This window comes from Drosophila navojoa, chromosome 5, assembly GCF_054131105.1.
Source record: "Drosophila navojoa isolate 15081-1374.11 chromosome 5, UAZ_NAV_1.0, whole genome shotgun sequence".
Taxonomy (NCBI): domain Eukaryota; kingdom Metazoa; phylum Arthropoda; class Insecta; order Diptera; family Drosophilidae; genus Drosophila; species Drosophila navojoa.
Genome location: NC_142893.1, coordinates 6,586,161 through 6,600,669, shown reverse-complemented (window position 1 = coordinate 6,600,669; position 14,509 = coordinate 6,586,161). Strand labels below are relative to the sequence as shown.

Here is a 14,509-nt window from a genome sequence, read left to right as displayed (position 1 = left end):
TTTAAGATTAGTATTTTTCAAGAGCATTTAAAGTATTTACTTTTGGTTTATAAATTTGTTTTATATTATTTTTTATTTTCTGTAATTATTCAAAATTTATATAAATATAAATTTGGTATTTATTTATTAAAAAAAAAAAAAAATAGTAATAAATCTTTTGAAATTTCCGTCTATATAAACTCTAAAGCATTCGAAAATCTCATTCCCTTTGTTACACACTTTGCAGCTAATCTAATATGCTCGCCGCTAGGGCAGACACATTGAAAAAAATCGAAAACAAAGAAGCAAAAGAAAGAGAGAAAAAAAAAACACAACTCAAATCGTTGAGTGCTTTGCTGCTGACGCTTCAACGCTGCAAGCGGCGAAAAGAAATGCAATTTTCGGGCAAAAAGGCAAACGGCGAATGAGTGGAATACATGGCGAAAGCAAAATGTGCAAAATGATATTCGTCTATGAGGACCGTCGACGGCGACGGCGACGGCGACGTCGGCGTCAACGCTGCTAAAAATTGTAAAAATGTAAAATGGTAAATGGCGATGCGACCGTCGCGCTGCTTAAAATTCCAAAGCAAATTGCGGGCAACAACGCCAGCAAATGTTGTTTGTTGCTTATTTGTGGTTGTTGTTGCTGTTGTTGCTGTTGTTGCCGGCAACAACATTCAGCAACATCACAAACATCAATTGACCCTTTGGTGCTTTAGGATCAAGCGTAATAATCGCTAGCATAAAAACGCTTTGCACTCTTGCGCCCAGAACGGAATGGAACAGAAGAGAACAGAACAGAACAGAACATTGGCCCAGGCAAGGGACCCTAACCTGAGCTCTGCACATTGGCTGTAACTGAGAGTCAAGCGCTGAGATTGCACCCATGGCACACATGTGGCTCTGTCTCTATCCCTGTCCCTGTCCCTGTCTCTGGCTCTGGCTCTGGCTCCGACACTGACTCTGACTAGCCAAATGGCCAATGGCAATGGCAGCGAATGAAGATGAATCGCCAAAGTCTCAACGCGTTTAATAAAACATTAATTTAGGCATATATCTTATATACATACATACATATGCATGCATATACATATATATGTATGTACGTACATACATATGGAAATTTCAATTGGGCCTCCAGCGTTGTTTCTTGCTGACAAGAATATGAACACATGCAAGCATAAGCATGCACACACGCACATTCTTTCGTGTAAAGCCCAGAAATTCTAACAGAATGACAGAGCATGCAGCACCTAATTCTAGTCATTTAATTGCTGCGAGCGACATATTGAGTAATTGATTCTTAAATAATTTATTATCTATTCCATCTTTATTTATATGATATGTATTATCCAATATTCATATAATATTTAAAATTAGGCTAACCACAGACTCATAGCCAATTGCATTGAAGTGACAATAACATAATTGAGTTCTTTCTTTGAGTTCTTACCTGCCACAATTTTCACTCAACGCTTGTTGTTACAGTGTCTTTTGAGTTTTAGCATATATGTATGTATGTTTGTATATACTCCACTTTGTCACTTTTTTGTGCAGCGAAGATGCTCACTGATGCACACTCATGTTAAGTATTTATATATGCACACATTATATGCGTAAGAATTAATGAACACATGTGTAACTATGTATGTGAATGTAGATATGCATATACATATGTAAGTGTGTGTGTTTTCTCTTGAGCCTTTCCTTTTTAATTTTTTCACTCAATATAACACATATTCTCGCATTGTTCCACTCCTGTGTATATGTATGTGTGTATGTGTATAAGTATGTATAACAGCTTCTTCCATTTTAGCACTTCCAACACTTTAGCAATGTTTTTACAAAATTCAACAGATTTGAATTTATGAACATACATACATACATATGTAAATATGTACATGTAAGTATGTACATATAAATATCTAGGTGTATATTTATATAGAAGGTACACAAGTATTTATAAATTAAACCGTTTTGTTTTATTTGTATAAGAACAATTGCTTTCTTCAATTATTGAGCTCAAAGCAGTACACTTTTTTTTCAAATTTCACCTTCATTAATTTCTTAATGTAACCACATTGATCGCATTCTTTTATTTAATTGTATAAATAAGAATTTAAGATGCACAAAAGGTAATTGATCTTACATTAAACTCGAAAAAATAAAAAATAATAATAGCACCCGCACGCACGCATCGATTCAATAATGGCAACTAAATTTACGTAGTTTCAATAGAAAAGGGAATAGCGGAATTTTTGACTTTGCGTTGTCTCTTGTTGTACTTGGTTTCATATTCTATTTTTTTCCTTTGCTCAAAGTACAGTTTTTTTTCGCGTGCCCAACTTCTTTTTTGGCACTCTTTCGTCGTCTCGCAATTCAATTAATGAGAGTGCTGCATACTCGACTATCGTTTGAGCTACAGCAATTTGCATTTAATTACTAATCTATCGGGTCGCATTGCATTAATTATTTACAATTAATACTATTGGCAGGCAAAACTAACTTTTTACATTAGAGTTAAATTTATGCATTAAATTCAACAAGGTCGAATTCAATAACCCCCAAGACGATACTCGCACCCATATGCCCAGTGTGAGTGCAAGTAGTGCATCGATATGCCATTTTGAGTGCTTCACATATTGCAGACAGATCTTTTTGCTGTTTCTTTTTATTATTTTTTGTTTTAGTGTAACACCCGCCTAAGGGTCAAATTTTGCACGCTGTCATGTGTGTGTGACCGTGATCCATGCAGCGGGCCAGTCACAGACTGGCGGAACGAGTGCAACACGAACTATTTTAATGGACTTGGCATGGCACAGCCGCGGCCATGTGAGAAGAAGAAGAAGAAGACATCTGTGGCTGTGCCACCAGACTATGCCATCTCCAATCATCTAGCAGTGTGTGTGTGTATGTGTGTGAGTGTGAGTGTGCACACGCCCGTTAATCAGCTTTGCTTGGAGGCCTTTCATCAAAGCGCAGGCGGCACCCACAACAGCAACAACAATAACAACAGCAACAACAACAGCAATACAAAAACGAAACAGAACAGAAAACAGATTAAGCATACGACGTGTTGTGCAGTTAACCGAACTCCTAGCAACAACAACAACAACAACCAATTGGTCAACTAACGGTTTGGCATGCGTTGTTGACGCTGAGACTGCTGCAAAGGCTTTTTTCACTCTGAGATTTCGACTGCGACCTGGCGGCAATTGTAATTTATGATTCGAAGCGCACGGCGTTCAAATGATCTATTGGCGCGCCGTCATTCGCCCCATTCAAGTGATTTTCTTAAGAGGCGGCTCGTTGCACTCTTCATCATACGCTGGGCACTTGTTGCAGCGGCATTTATATATGTTTGTACACATACATACATACATACATATGTATATATAACATAACAGTTAAAATGAATTATTGCAGCGCATACGAAGCTCGACCCAAGGGCCTTCAACTGTTATCAAACTGTGTTATACTAGATGTGGCCAACTTGATGAATGGATTAATGAAGTCCACATGAGACTGGGTAGACCGCAGTACCATGACTGTTATACCAGATGTTGGCAGTTGAGTGATGAATGGCTTACTGAAGTCACTGTGTGAAGCTGTCTAGGCTACCCGCCTTTAATGTTATATAAATGTTAGTAAGGGAAGAATAATGTAGTCAATTCGAGGCTGCATGGGCCGCCTGCCCTCAAGGACCTTCAACTGTTATACAAAATGATGAATTCAATACAAGGAGGCAAGACTGTTATAAAAGTGCCACCTCGGTAGGCCTGGACTGTTATAAAAGTGTGATACTAGATGTGCGTGACCGTTAACTTCAACTACAGCTGTTATATAATTGTTATAATATACTTTGTCAATCGATCAATTATGGATAAATCGCATCAATAACAAAATGGGTGCGTATTTTTATCATTGGTAAACTTTATTCTTTACATTTACATACAATCGTTTAAAATTATGTTGTCCAATTCGACATGGATTCCACTTGAGAGTAAAAGGTAAACAAGGTGCGATCAGGCGAATCTCTAAATACAAGTTTAGGGCACATTCGCCAATCGATATGTCGCACACACAGTTCAATACCTTTCAAGCATTACAAATACGAATTTGTATATATATATATCTTTATATATATGTGTATAGTGTTGTGTGTAATTGAAACTGTGTATTATAGAAAATGATTTGCATTAATATATGAACTACGTAAATTTTAAACTATAAAAAACTGGCTACTTTAGGGGGTTACGATAGCCACAAGTGCTCAATTGTTGTTGGTGTTGTTGTTGTTGTTGTTGGTTTTGTTTTGTTTGTTGTTTGTTGTCTGCAGCTCACGTAAAATGTACAAATTCGAACTGACAGCGCAAATATGTGTTTTGTGTCTGTGTCTGTGTTTGTGTTTGTCAATAAAAACTAGAACTATTTCTTCTTCGCCTCGATCGTTCGCTCATGGTGCTGCCGCTGTTTATGCTGTTGTTGCTCCCGTTGCTTCTGTTGCTGCTGCTGCTGCTTCTGTTGTTGCTGTTGTTGATGCTGCTGCTGTTGTGTGCGGCCACCGCTACTGGTGCTGCTGCTGCTGCTGCTTTGCGCTTGTGCCTTGGGCAATGACTATAATGGCGGCGGCTCATAGTGAAAGCCCGGATTATTGAATTTAAAGCGCGCGATCTCAAACTGCAGCGTCTCATAGTTGATGTCAGCCAGGCGCTTCAATTGATGCGCTATCTCCTGCGCATCCAGCCCACTCAATGCGGCGCCCAGTGTGGTGGCCTGGCCATCGTGATGCATCTTTGTGTTGTGCAGCGTCGGCAGCGAGGCGCCCGTCTGGATGGTTGTATAAGAGCGCGGCGCATTCTTAACTGCAATCGAAAGATAGCAACGAAAGTGTTATACGATTACAGCTCATTTAACTGGCCAACTGTTCTACACTCACCTTCGTAGATCACCTGATCTCGTCGTAATCGCTTTACGGGCAATTCACCGTTAATTAGCTTGGTGGCGCTGCCGCTGGCCGAATGTATGTTGGGCGTGCACACAAACTTGACGGGATCAGCGGTTGGCTCCGCATGATCCTGATCCTCTTCCACATACGTGGAATTGTCCACGACAATGGTGCGATAGCCACCGCCGCTTGTATTCACGGCCGTCGTGCCGCCCACAGTGGGCCCGTCGATGCCGCCGCCGGGCTCGTGCATGTTCTCATCGGTGAGATCCTCCTGATCGACATGCTCCTCCACCATTTCATCCTCGTCCTCGTCATTGATGGCCTCTTCGACGGCCGCTTGCAGTTCCTTTTGGAACGAGGCCGATGTGCGTTGTCCCAGATCCTCCATATCATCCTCCTGATCATCTTTCTCCGATTTCAAATTCATCAACGCTTCCCCCGATCCGGGCACCTTGCCAAACAGATTTAGAGCACGCGTCTCTAGCGATGACATCGATATATCCTTCTCGCTGGACATCAGGCTGCGTCTGTACTTGCATCGCGTCGTGTTCTTCCAGTCGTTTAGTCGCTGCAATCAACAAATATTTGCGCGTCATTCATTTGCCGCCAATAATCGCATTGCCTCCCTACCTCACACCACCCGCTGCTATCTACAACATAACGGGAGACCAACACAGGCCTAAGCGCGCGCACACACGTACACACACACACACACATGCACACATGCAAATACTCCCACTGAGACACAAACAGACACACACACACACGCAGATAGTTATAAAGGGCGAAAACTCACCTTGCGCCATTCTTCGGCTGTTAGTGTCGGTCCCGATGAGCATTTGTTGAGCCTGTCGGAGAGCTCTTTCCATTTTCTCGTCAAATAATTCAGATCATAATCGCGCGGCACGCGTCCGCTGGCAAAAATTGGGTCGCTCTCCATGAGCTCGATATACATTTGATATTGCTCCGAAGAGGTTCGCTTTTTGCGCCTGTCCATTTTGCCAATCCGTGATTTACACGATTTGCCAATAAAAATAGGTTTTTCCTCCGGGAAATACACTGCGAACACGAAAAATTAAAATCGACGCCACCAAAATGCAAACAATTTTTACGCGTTATGCGTTTTTTAGTGCATTTCGTAAGGCGGTGGACAATGCTACTCTTTGCAGACTATCGATAAGCATTGTGGTAAACGCGCAATGTTGCTTTCGCTGAGCGCAGTACGCTGTTCACAATCGATGCAACACATATGTAAAATTTTTACAGTACTCTGTTTTAGTTTTAGTTTAATTTCTAAGAATATGAATTCTTTGCTGCACATAAAGAAACCTGGGCAGCAAATGGCAGTAAATGCTGTTGTCAAATTATTTTATCGAATGCTATCGATAATGCAAAGTGCTGCCCAGCGGCATAATAGTGCTACCAATAAACATACGGCAACTATATAGTGAATACAGCATATAATTTTCTGTCAACTTCAATTGTCAAAAACTTAAAAGAATCGTGAAATAGAAGAATCTAGCAAATTGTAAATTACAACCGGTAAAAGTGGCAATCGAATGCAATACATCAGTATTAGGAAAAAACGCGAATTGATACCGCAAAAACCATGCAAAAAAAGACGCATGTTCAATTTTTGGTCTGTCTAATGCGAACAAGACCAGATGATAGCTAAATCGAGTGTATATGTGAGTGCGAGTGTGAGTGCAAGTGTGAGTGCTAGTGCGAATGAGACAGAACGTCTCGAGTAGAGACATCAAAAGAAGGAAAAAATTACAGATTAAAGCCCGAAGAAAAGTCTCGCTAATTCATTAAGAGTGTTTAGTTCCAGAAGAATTCGTAAATCTATAAATTTATACATAGATACATACATATATATATATATATAATACTCAGTCCATGGCCGATTCACTGCTCATTGAGGAGCCTCATCCCTATATAGAGGATGTGGCTGCCTCTGTTATTGTCGACCCCACAGCTGTAATAGGAGGAGGTGCTGGCCCCGGCACTTTGCCTGCAGCTGCAATGCAATTCGCAGATCTCACAGAGAGCGGCAGCGAAAGCGGCGACGACGTGAGCAGCGATCCACATTTGCAGCCGTCGTCCCAGCAGCAGCAGCAGCAGCAACAACAACAAACACAACAACAACAACAACAGCTGCAACAGTCTGAGAATGGCTCATCCGGACGTTCGTCACCGCCACCAAATTGTGCCATTTGCTTGTCCCGCTGCAGGCGCAAATGTTTCACCGACTCGTGCATGCATCAGTTCTGCTTCAAGTGTCTGTGCGAGTGGAGCAAGGTGAGTCATACGACTCATTAAATTCATCCAAAAAGTTTAATTTCGATTTCATCACATTCTCAGATCAAGGCTGAGTGCCCGCTCTGCAAGCAGCCCTTCAAGACCATCATCCACAATGTCCGCACCTTGGATGACTACGATCGCTATCCGGTGCAGACCAACGCGCCGGAGCATTCGTCTGTGAGCTTCCACTTTGTCAACCTTAGGCGACAGCGCTATCTGAACCAAGGTGTGCTGACCAATGACATCGATGCCGGTGCCACAGATGATTCACTGGACGGCCTCCTGCCACATCCCACTCGCATGCAGGGGCCCTTCAATCGCTTCGAGCCGTATCGCACAGAGTTGCTGAACTTCTATCGTCATGATCAGGATGCGGGCGGTTCGGGTTCACTTAGTCAGCTATGGCGTCGCTATGTCTACGACAGGAAGCTCTACGCGTTGCCCGTGTGCGACAGTCTAACGGGACAGTTTCGTGAGTGGAGCGCACGCTTCTATAGGTGAGCATTGGAATGGACATAATCATGAATCTCTCTCTCTCTATATATATATATGTAATCCTTTCTCTTTCCTCTTTCTTCGCCTGCAGAGACAACCCCGCACAGATGCATCGCCTGATGCCCTGGATCAATCGGGACATTGTCTGCCTGTTGCGCAACCTGCCGCAGAATGTGAGCGAAGTGATGCAGCTGATGCACGACATTCTGCCGATGATCAATATACCGACCCGCACATTCCGTCGCCGCCTGACACCCTACCTGGGCGAGCGCACCAATCACTTCATCCACGAGCTGTTCAATTTCGCACGCTCGCCCTACGACATGGTCGGCTATGATCGGGTGGTGCAGTACTCGGCACGTGTGGCCGAGGAAGTGGAGGTGGATCTGCTCGACTTGGTGTCCAGCAATAACGACGGCATCGCAGCAACGGCCACAGATGGCAGTGGAGGCGGCGGCGGCGTCGGGGGCGGGGATGGCGCTGTTAATGCCAGTGCTGAAGTGGCCAGCGAGTGGAGCCGCCTGCCACGCCCCTCGACTAGCGTTATCGTCACCAATCCCAGTGCAACACATTCCTTTAGCGTCACAATGGCCACCGATGGCAGCGAGCTGCCAGGGATTTCGATACGTCGCACCACCACCTCCAATGTGGGCTCCCAGACGGTGGCCATCAATCTGAGCATGCGCCGTCCGGCCAACGAGATCATCGAGATCGGCGATGATGGCGATGCGGAGGCCAATGCCGAGGTGGCCGCCATCAATGATGGCACCGGGCAGACAGGACGACGCCAGGCGGGCGCCAGTCTGCCCATCAGTGCCCACATCGAGCTGCAGAGCAGCGACTGCAGCAACAGCAGCGACGACGAGTGCGTCTTTGTGCTGGAGCGCAAGCCGCCGCATTTGCGCACACCGGAGCTGGTTAGCCTGGACTCCAACAGTGATTCGGACGTGGTCTTTGTGGACGAGCAGCGGCCCCAGACGTCGTCGTCGTCGCCGGCCAAGGCAACAGATGCTGCAGCTCCTAATGCCGAGGCAACAATTGGCGACGGCGTGGCCAGTGAGCTGTTCATGGGTCCCTCGACCAGCACGGGCGTCTGCTCCAACTCGCACAGCCGCTGGATGGTGCTGGACGATGGGCGTCGCAAGGATCTGTTGCAGTGCAACGGCTTGCCCAAGCGCCATGCGACGCGATCGCAACATCGCCACAGCCAAGCGGCAGCAGCAGCTGCCGCCGGTGGCCGCAGCAGCAGCAGCAGCAGCGGCACCAACTGGACCAACAACAGCAGCAGCAGCAGCGAAGACAGCAGCGATGAGTTCACTGTGAAGTTGAGGAAGAGGCGACCAGCGCGCAAGACGAAGACGCGCAAGCGTGTGGCCCGCACCAACAGCAGCAACAATTTCAAGAACAAACGGCGACGCAAGCAGCAGCAGCAGCCGGCGGAGGAGGAGGATGCGGAGGAGACGCCACGATTGCGCATGCCAAGCAGGAGCAAGAGCCAGAGCAGCGACAGCAACAACAACAACAACAACAGCAGCAGCGGAGATGAGAGCAGCGATGGAGCAGGTAAATGAGAGAGAAATCAAAAGAAATTGAAATTGAAATCGAAATGAAATTGAATCAACCTTCATCTCGTAGGTAACAAGGCAAAGAGGAAGCGCAACAATATGAGCAGCAGCAGCAACGATGAGAGCAACAGCAGCGATGATGACAGCACAGATAACCTAAAGCTGAGCACACTCAGAGAGCACATTAAAATCGAGGTAAAGCCGCGCAAGTATGAGCTGAAAGCCGAACAGCCAGAAGCAGAGGCAGGGGCGACGGTGGAGCAGCACTGCCAAACAGCAGAGCCCATGCTGAATGTGAAGAGCAGCACGCATCAACGACGTCGCAATAGCTGCAACAGCAACAGCAACAGCAACAGCAACAGCAGCCATCAGAGCCATCTGTCCAGTCGCAGCAATAGCCAGAGCTTGAATAGCAGCACCGTGGCCAGTCAGTGCAATACCATGTCCAGCTTCTCGCCCCTCAGTCTCGCACTCACTAGCAATTCGGCGAGTGGCATGGCAATGCATTACCAGAGCGCCAGGTTGATGGGGCTGCCCGGCGGCAGTGTGGACAGGGCGGACAGTGAGCAGTCGGAGGCGACGTTAAGCTATTTGCACACAAGCGCCAGCAGCAGGCGTCAGCGGGCTGTCGATGAGGAGGCGCAGTTGGGCATTTATTCGGATGGCAGCAATGATGACTTTATCATTGATGTGGTGCGGGAGGCGGAGAGTAGCCTAATGAATGAATCTGTGGAGGGAGAGCCGGAAGTGCAGCAGCAACAGGAACAGCAGGAGGAGGCAGCTGAGCAACCCAGTGTTGCTTCCGAAGAGGAGGATCACGGCGAAGACGAAGAGGAGGGGGAGGATGATGATGACGAAAATGATGAGGATGCGGGTGAGCATGACCAGGAGCAGGAAACGGCTGACGATGATGCAACCGATGATGCTGAAGATGCTGCAGACTCTCCGGCACCCGATACCGAGGCCAGCGACTCGGAACAGGATGCAACGGATGCCTACTAAGACGCCTTGCCGCTTGCTAAAGCACGAACTGTGGTTTTTTTTTGTAAAACGATTTTTAAACACTTTTTGTTTTTAAGTAGTTGTTCTTAACAACGCCCGTGTGACGTTCTCTTTTAAAAGCCCCCATTTAAACTTGTTGACTATACCTAAAATGAAGCAGACGAAGAAGATGAAGAGAATGACTCCCGATTTATACATATATCTAGAGATTAATGTTAAACGCAGGACGCGAAAACTTTTGTAGTCTTGAGGCCGTTAATTAAGCTTAAGCTTGAGTTTTTAAGTTGTACATACATATACTTGGCTATATATACACACATATTCATTGTATTATATAAATGCATTGGCTCCCATTAACCCACCCATATATACACACACACACACACCCACACATCCCTTACATGCGCCTCTGTTAAATCCGTTTACTCCCGTGCATTAATTTGTAAATGTTTGTACTTAGATAAGTCACTCGTAATTATACAAATACGTATATACATACACATATATGTATAATTATACATACATATATATAATCGTTTTAAGCCTAGTTTATCAACGCTAAACTCAGTGTAGCAAACAAAACAAAATGTTTCAACAAAACGCAAACGAAATCCATTATGCATATGCCAAATGCTGAGCATATCCAAAGTTTTTAAATTAGTGAACAATTTTTTTACAAAATTTATTATTAAGTTCTTCAGTAAATGCAATAATTGTATAAAAATAATATTTATATATATATACAGTCTTTATATACATCTGTATATATATACATATATATGAAGCATGGCAATAGTCTGTATCGATTTCTCAGCTGAGTTGCATATTTATTAATGATATATTATACATATATAAATACCTATTTATGCATATATATGTATTTTATATATCATAAATTATTAATTATGAATTTTATTTTGTGTATAAATTGTGCACGTAGTTAATAAAACAAAACAAACAAAATATTATACTATTGTGAATCCACTCTGATTCCTAAACATATATACAAAAAGAAAAAACAAAAATGTTTTGTTATTGTCAGCTAATTCCAGAATCAATATACAATATTATCTTTACCCTTAGCTTTATCTGCTTCAGGATCATATGGCTTGAAGTTCTATAAACAGATTGAGAATTGTTTGTAAGATTTTGTCAGTTGTCTTTGAGCTGCCGTGGCGAGCGTTACATATAGAAATATTTATCGGATTAGCTGTACGACTTAGGCCATATATTTCGTCATATATTATATATAAAAAATTATTTATTATATATATTTAATATGTATATATAAGATCATTGATTATATATATTTAATATTTATATATAACGATTATTTATTATATATATTTAATATTATATACATATATGTAAGCTACAAGGGAAGGTTTTATAGAATGTTTATGCATAGTTCTTATACATATGTACATACATATTGTTAAGTAGATATATGTACATAGACAATAGCGTCTGTCTGTTTATCAACTTCGCTGTTAAGCTCATCAAATTTGGAATAGGTATACATACATAGGTATAGTTAAAATCGACTTATATTGGGCATATAAGAGCATCATAAATAATTTTGAATTGTTATGAAAAACTTCGTCTGCACATAGAAGTGACTTAAGAAGACCAGATCTATGAGGGATATATCATTAATATTGGTCAGCTATATCACATATGTATATATAGCTTCCATAAGTATCAGGAAACTTTCTTAAGTTTAATGAATTTTTCTGTATAAGAACGAAATTCTATAAATGTCAAGCTACTAAAACTCTTTTAAATCTTTCTGGATTATTGCTGATCAGCTTTTGGATGAAAGCTCATCAAAGTCTAACCTTTAGGGCATCCGGAGTCCGAATTAAACATAATTTGGCGACAATTTCCATTCCCACTCCGAACTTGAGGTGATATTTCTCTAAAAGAGCCAGACAGACACACACAGAGAGAGAGAGAGAGAGAAGCTTAGACTGCAGTCTGTTCCATTCATCAATTTTCATATTTCCATATCGATTACTATCGTTATCGATATGAATTTGTGCACCGGCCTCAAGAATTGTGGCAGCCCAAATTTTCCCAGGCAGAAGGCTCGTGCAATTTCTCCCAAAAACTTGGATTTGACCGGTGCAATAAGAAACTTCTGCGAAATTTGGTAAGCTTTATATATATATATGTATAGATATATGTATAGAGAGGTGCGTAGCTTGATCAAATAGACGTAAATATTTAAAACATAAACAAGAAATTCAATAAGTTGCACAGCTCAGGCCATTCCCTCTTTCTCACACACACACACAGCATAAACAATCTGTTTATGGCAGTGAAACGAAGTGGAATTGAAACACAAGAAACGGGCTTTGCCTAGACTGTCAGTCATTTGTTTTGATTTATTTTTCTGTGACAATTTTCGCTTGAATTTTTTATTTTTTTGTGGAATTCTACAGAGGGAATCCTACAATATCAAAGGGAACTGAGCAACACTACATATATATCTGAAATGAGTTCGCGCTATATGGTCTACTGGCGCGTGTACGTCTATGCGAAAAATTTGTATTCGCTGCCGGAAGACACGTCGCGCGGCTACCGTGAATGCACGCCGTTCGTGTACAGGTGATAACTATATATATATATATATAGATATATAGATCGAGCCATATATGCATTCCCTTTGCAGGAGTAATTCGCAAGAGGCGCATCGTTTGCTCTGCTTTGCCAATCGTGAGCTCTCCGTGCTGCTGTGCAAAGCGAAGGGGGATCTGTTGGTCGTCTTCGATGTGCTGCAGGAGCTGCTGCTCGAGGTGAACATGAGGAGCGAGGAGTTCAACATGTCGCTGGAATACTTTCTGGGATCGAAGACCAACCACTTTGTGCACGAGCTCCTCAACTTTGCTCGCTCGCCCTACGACGACATGATCAGCTACGAGTGCAATGTGAACTATCAGGAGAGGCCCTTCGAAACTGAAAATCAGGATGTGGAGACGGAGACGGAGACGGAGGCGGAGACAGAAGCGGAGGCGGAGGAGGAGGAGAAGCAAACACAACAGCAGGGGAAGAAGAAGAGGGTGAAGGAGGAGCCGGTGCAGCTGCCGCCGCTGCAGCTGCCGCTGTTGAGCACTACGAAACTCGTACGCAACTTCGTGGAGTTCTCCAAGTGTGTGGATGAGAATGAGTGTGTTGGCTTGTCGGGTGACCTGGAGGCAGAGGACGAGGAGCCCGATGAGATCGAAGATCTGCTCGATATGGCTGAAGCGAATATGGATTCACCATTGGTGATAGAGCTGCATCGCCTGCTCGCCGAGCACAATGCGGCCAACATGGTGCGTGGCCGTCAGAGGAGCAGCCAATCGAGCAATGGCCAGGGGCTGAACAACACTGGCAACACTGCAGCGGCAGCGGCAGGAGCCGTAGCAGCACCAGCAGCAGTCGCAGGTGCAGCGGCAGGAGGAGGAGGTGCAGCCAGTTCCGTTATGAGCGCCAACTCGCTCTCGGATTGGATATCCGACAACATCAATGGCGCTCCTGTTGCTCCTGTTGCTGCTGTTGCTCCTGCTGCTGCTGTTGCTCCTGCTGCTGCTGCTGCTGCTGCTGCTGCTAGTACTGCTGCTCCCACTCCTTCTGCTGCTCCTGCTGCTGCTGCTATTCCGACTGCTGCTGCTGTTATTGCTGCTGCTGGCACATCGTCCAACTTGCTGAGCAATGATCTAAGTTTTGAGCTGGCCGTCGAGCGTAGCATGATTGAAACCGACATCTGGCCGCGACGTGGCCAGGCCCTAATGCCCATTGCGAGCAACCCACGCAACTTGGCTCGCCCAACTGACGCCGCCACCGGCTCACTGGTGAGCATTCCTCGTCTGCCGGCAACGGCGAGCATCTTGCGTGCGGCGTTCCGCTCGTCGACGCGGCCCCGTGGCTCCAGTGTCACTCCCAAACGACGTCGCACCATGAACCGTGATCCCGACCATTGAGACTAATAACTGTATTTGAGAGACCCATGCACACACACAGACACACACACACACACTTACACACACACAAATACACTCTGTCATGGCCTTTGGCGGCACGTGTCGCATTTTGCACATCTATAATAAATAAATAAAAGAAGAGCTTAACGCATTTAAAATTGCATTAAACAGAATGAACTTTTTTCTTTGTTGAGCTTATTATAAATGGGAAATCGGGGTATATGGGTTTAGAGAACATGTATGGAA

General features: G+C 44.2%; 4 protein-coding genes and 2 long non-coding RNA genes across 7 annotated transcripts in view; 4 read left to right on the top strand and 2 right to left on the bottom strand.

The window, feature by feature from the left end:
* The window catches only part of LOC115563648 (uncharacterized), a 64,067-nt gene extending 61,735 nt beyond the window's left edge, over window positions 1-2,332 (bottom strand). For both annotated transcript variants that reach the window (XR_016196999.1, XR_003980424.2), the window contains exon 1: window positions 1,435-2,332. This is a non-coding gene — a long non-coding RNA (uncharacterized LOC115563648). The remainder of the gene's footprint in view (window positions 1-1,434) is intronic.
* tn (tripartite motif containing protein thin) overlaps window positions 1-14,509 on the top strand; it is a 222,804-nt gene that overhangs the window by 154,388 nt on the left and 53,907 nt on the right. The gene's annotated exons all lie outside the window — the stretch shown is intronic.
* LOC149090983 (uncharacterized) lies at window positions 2,557-5,840 on the top strand. The gene is made up of 2 exons (XR_016196994.1): window positions 2,557-3,340; window positions 3,408-5,840. It is a non-coding gene; the product is annotated as an uncharacterized LOC149090983 (long non-coding RNA).
* LOC108653337 (uncharacterized) lies at window positions 3,895-6,097 on the bottom strand. Its single transcript, XM_018103728.3, has 3 exons — window positions 5,729-6,097; window positions 4,921-5,500; window positions 3,895-4,846 (listed from the first exon to the last, which is right to left on the bottom strand). The coding sequence occupies exons 1-3, from the start codon at window positions 5,927-5,929 to the stop codon at window positions 4,599-4,601; spliced, it is 1,029 nt and encodes a 342-aa protein (XP_017959217.1). The 5' UTR covers window positions 5,930-6,097; the 3' UTR covers window positions 3,895-4,598.
* Window positions 6,334-11,261, top strand: Topors (Topoisomerase I-interacting protein). The gene is made up of 4 exons (XM_018103718.3): window positions 6,334-7,233; window positions 7,297-7,733; window positions 7,823-9,294; window positions 9,367-11,261. The coding sequence occupies exons 1-4, from the start codon at window positions 6,832-6,834 to the stop codon at window positions 10,296-10,298; spliced, it is 3,243 nt and encodes a 1,080-aa protein (XP_017959207.1). The 5' UTR covers window positions 6,334-6,831; the 3' UTR covers window positions 10,299-11,261.
* Window positions 12,226-14,436, top strand: LOC108652712 (uncharacterized). Its single transcript, XM_089262290.1, has 3 exons — window positions 12,226-12,450; window positions 12,743-12,908; window positions 12,973-14,436. Exons 2-3 carry the CDS (start codon window positions 12,796-12,798, stop codon window positions 14,261-14,263), a joined length of 1,404 nt encoding a protein of 467 aa, XP_089118416.1. The 5' UTR covers window positions 12,226-12,450; window positions 12,743-12,795; the 3' UTR covers window positions 14,264-14,436.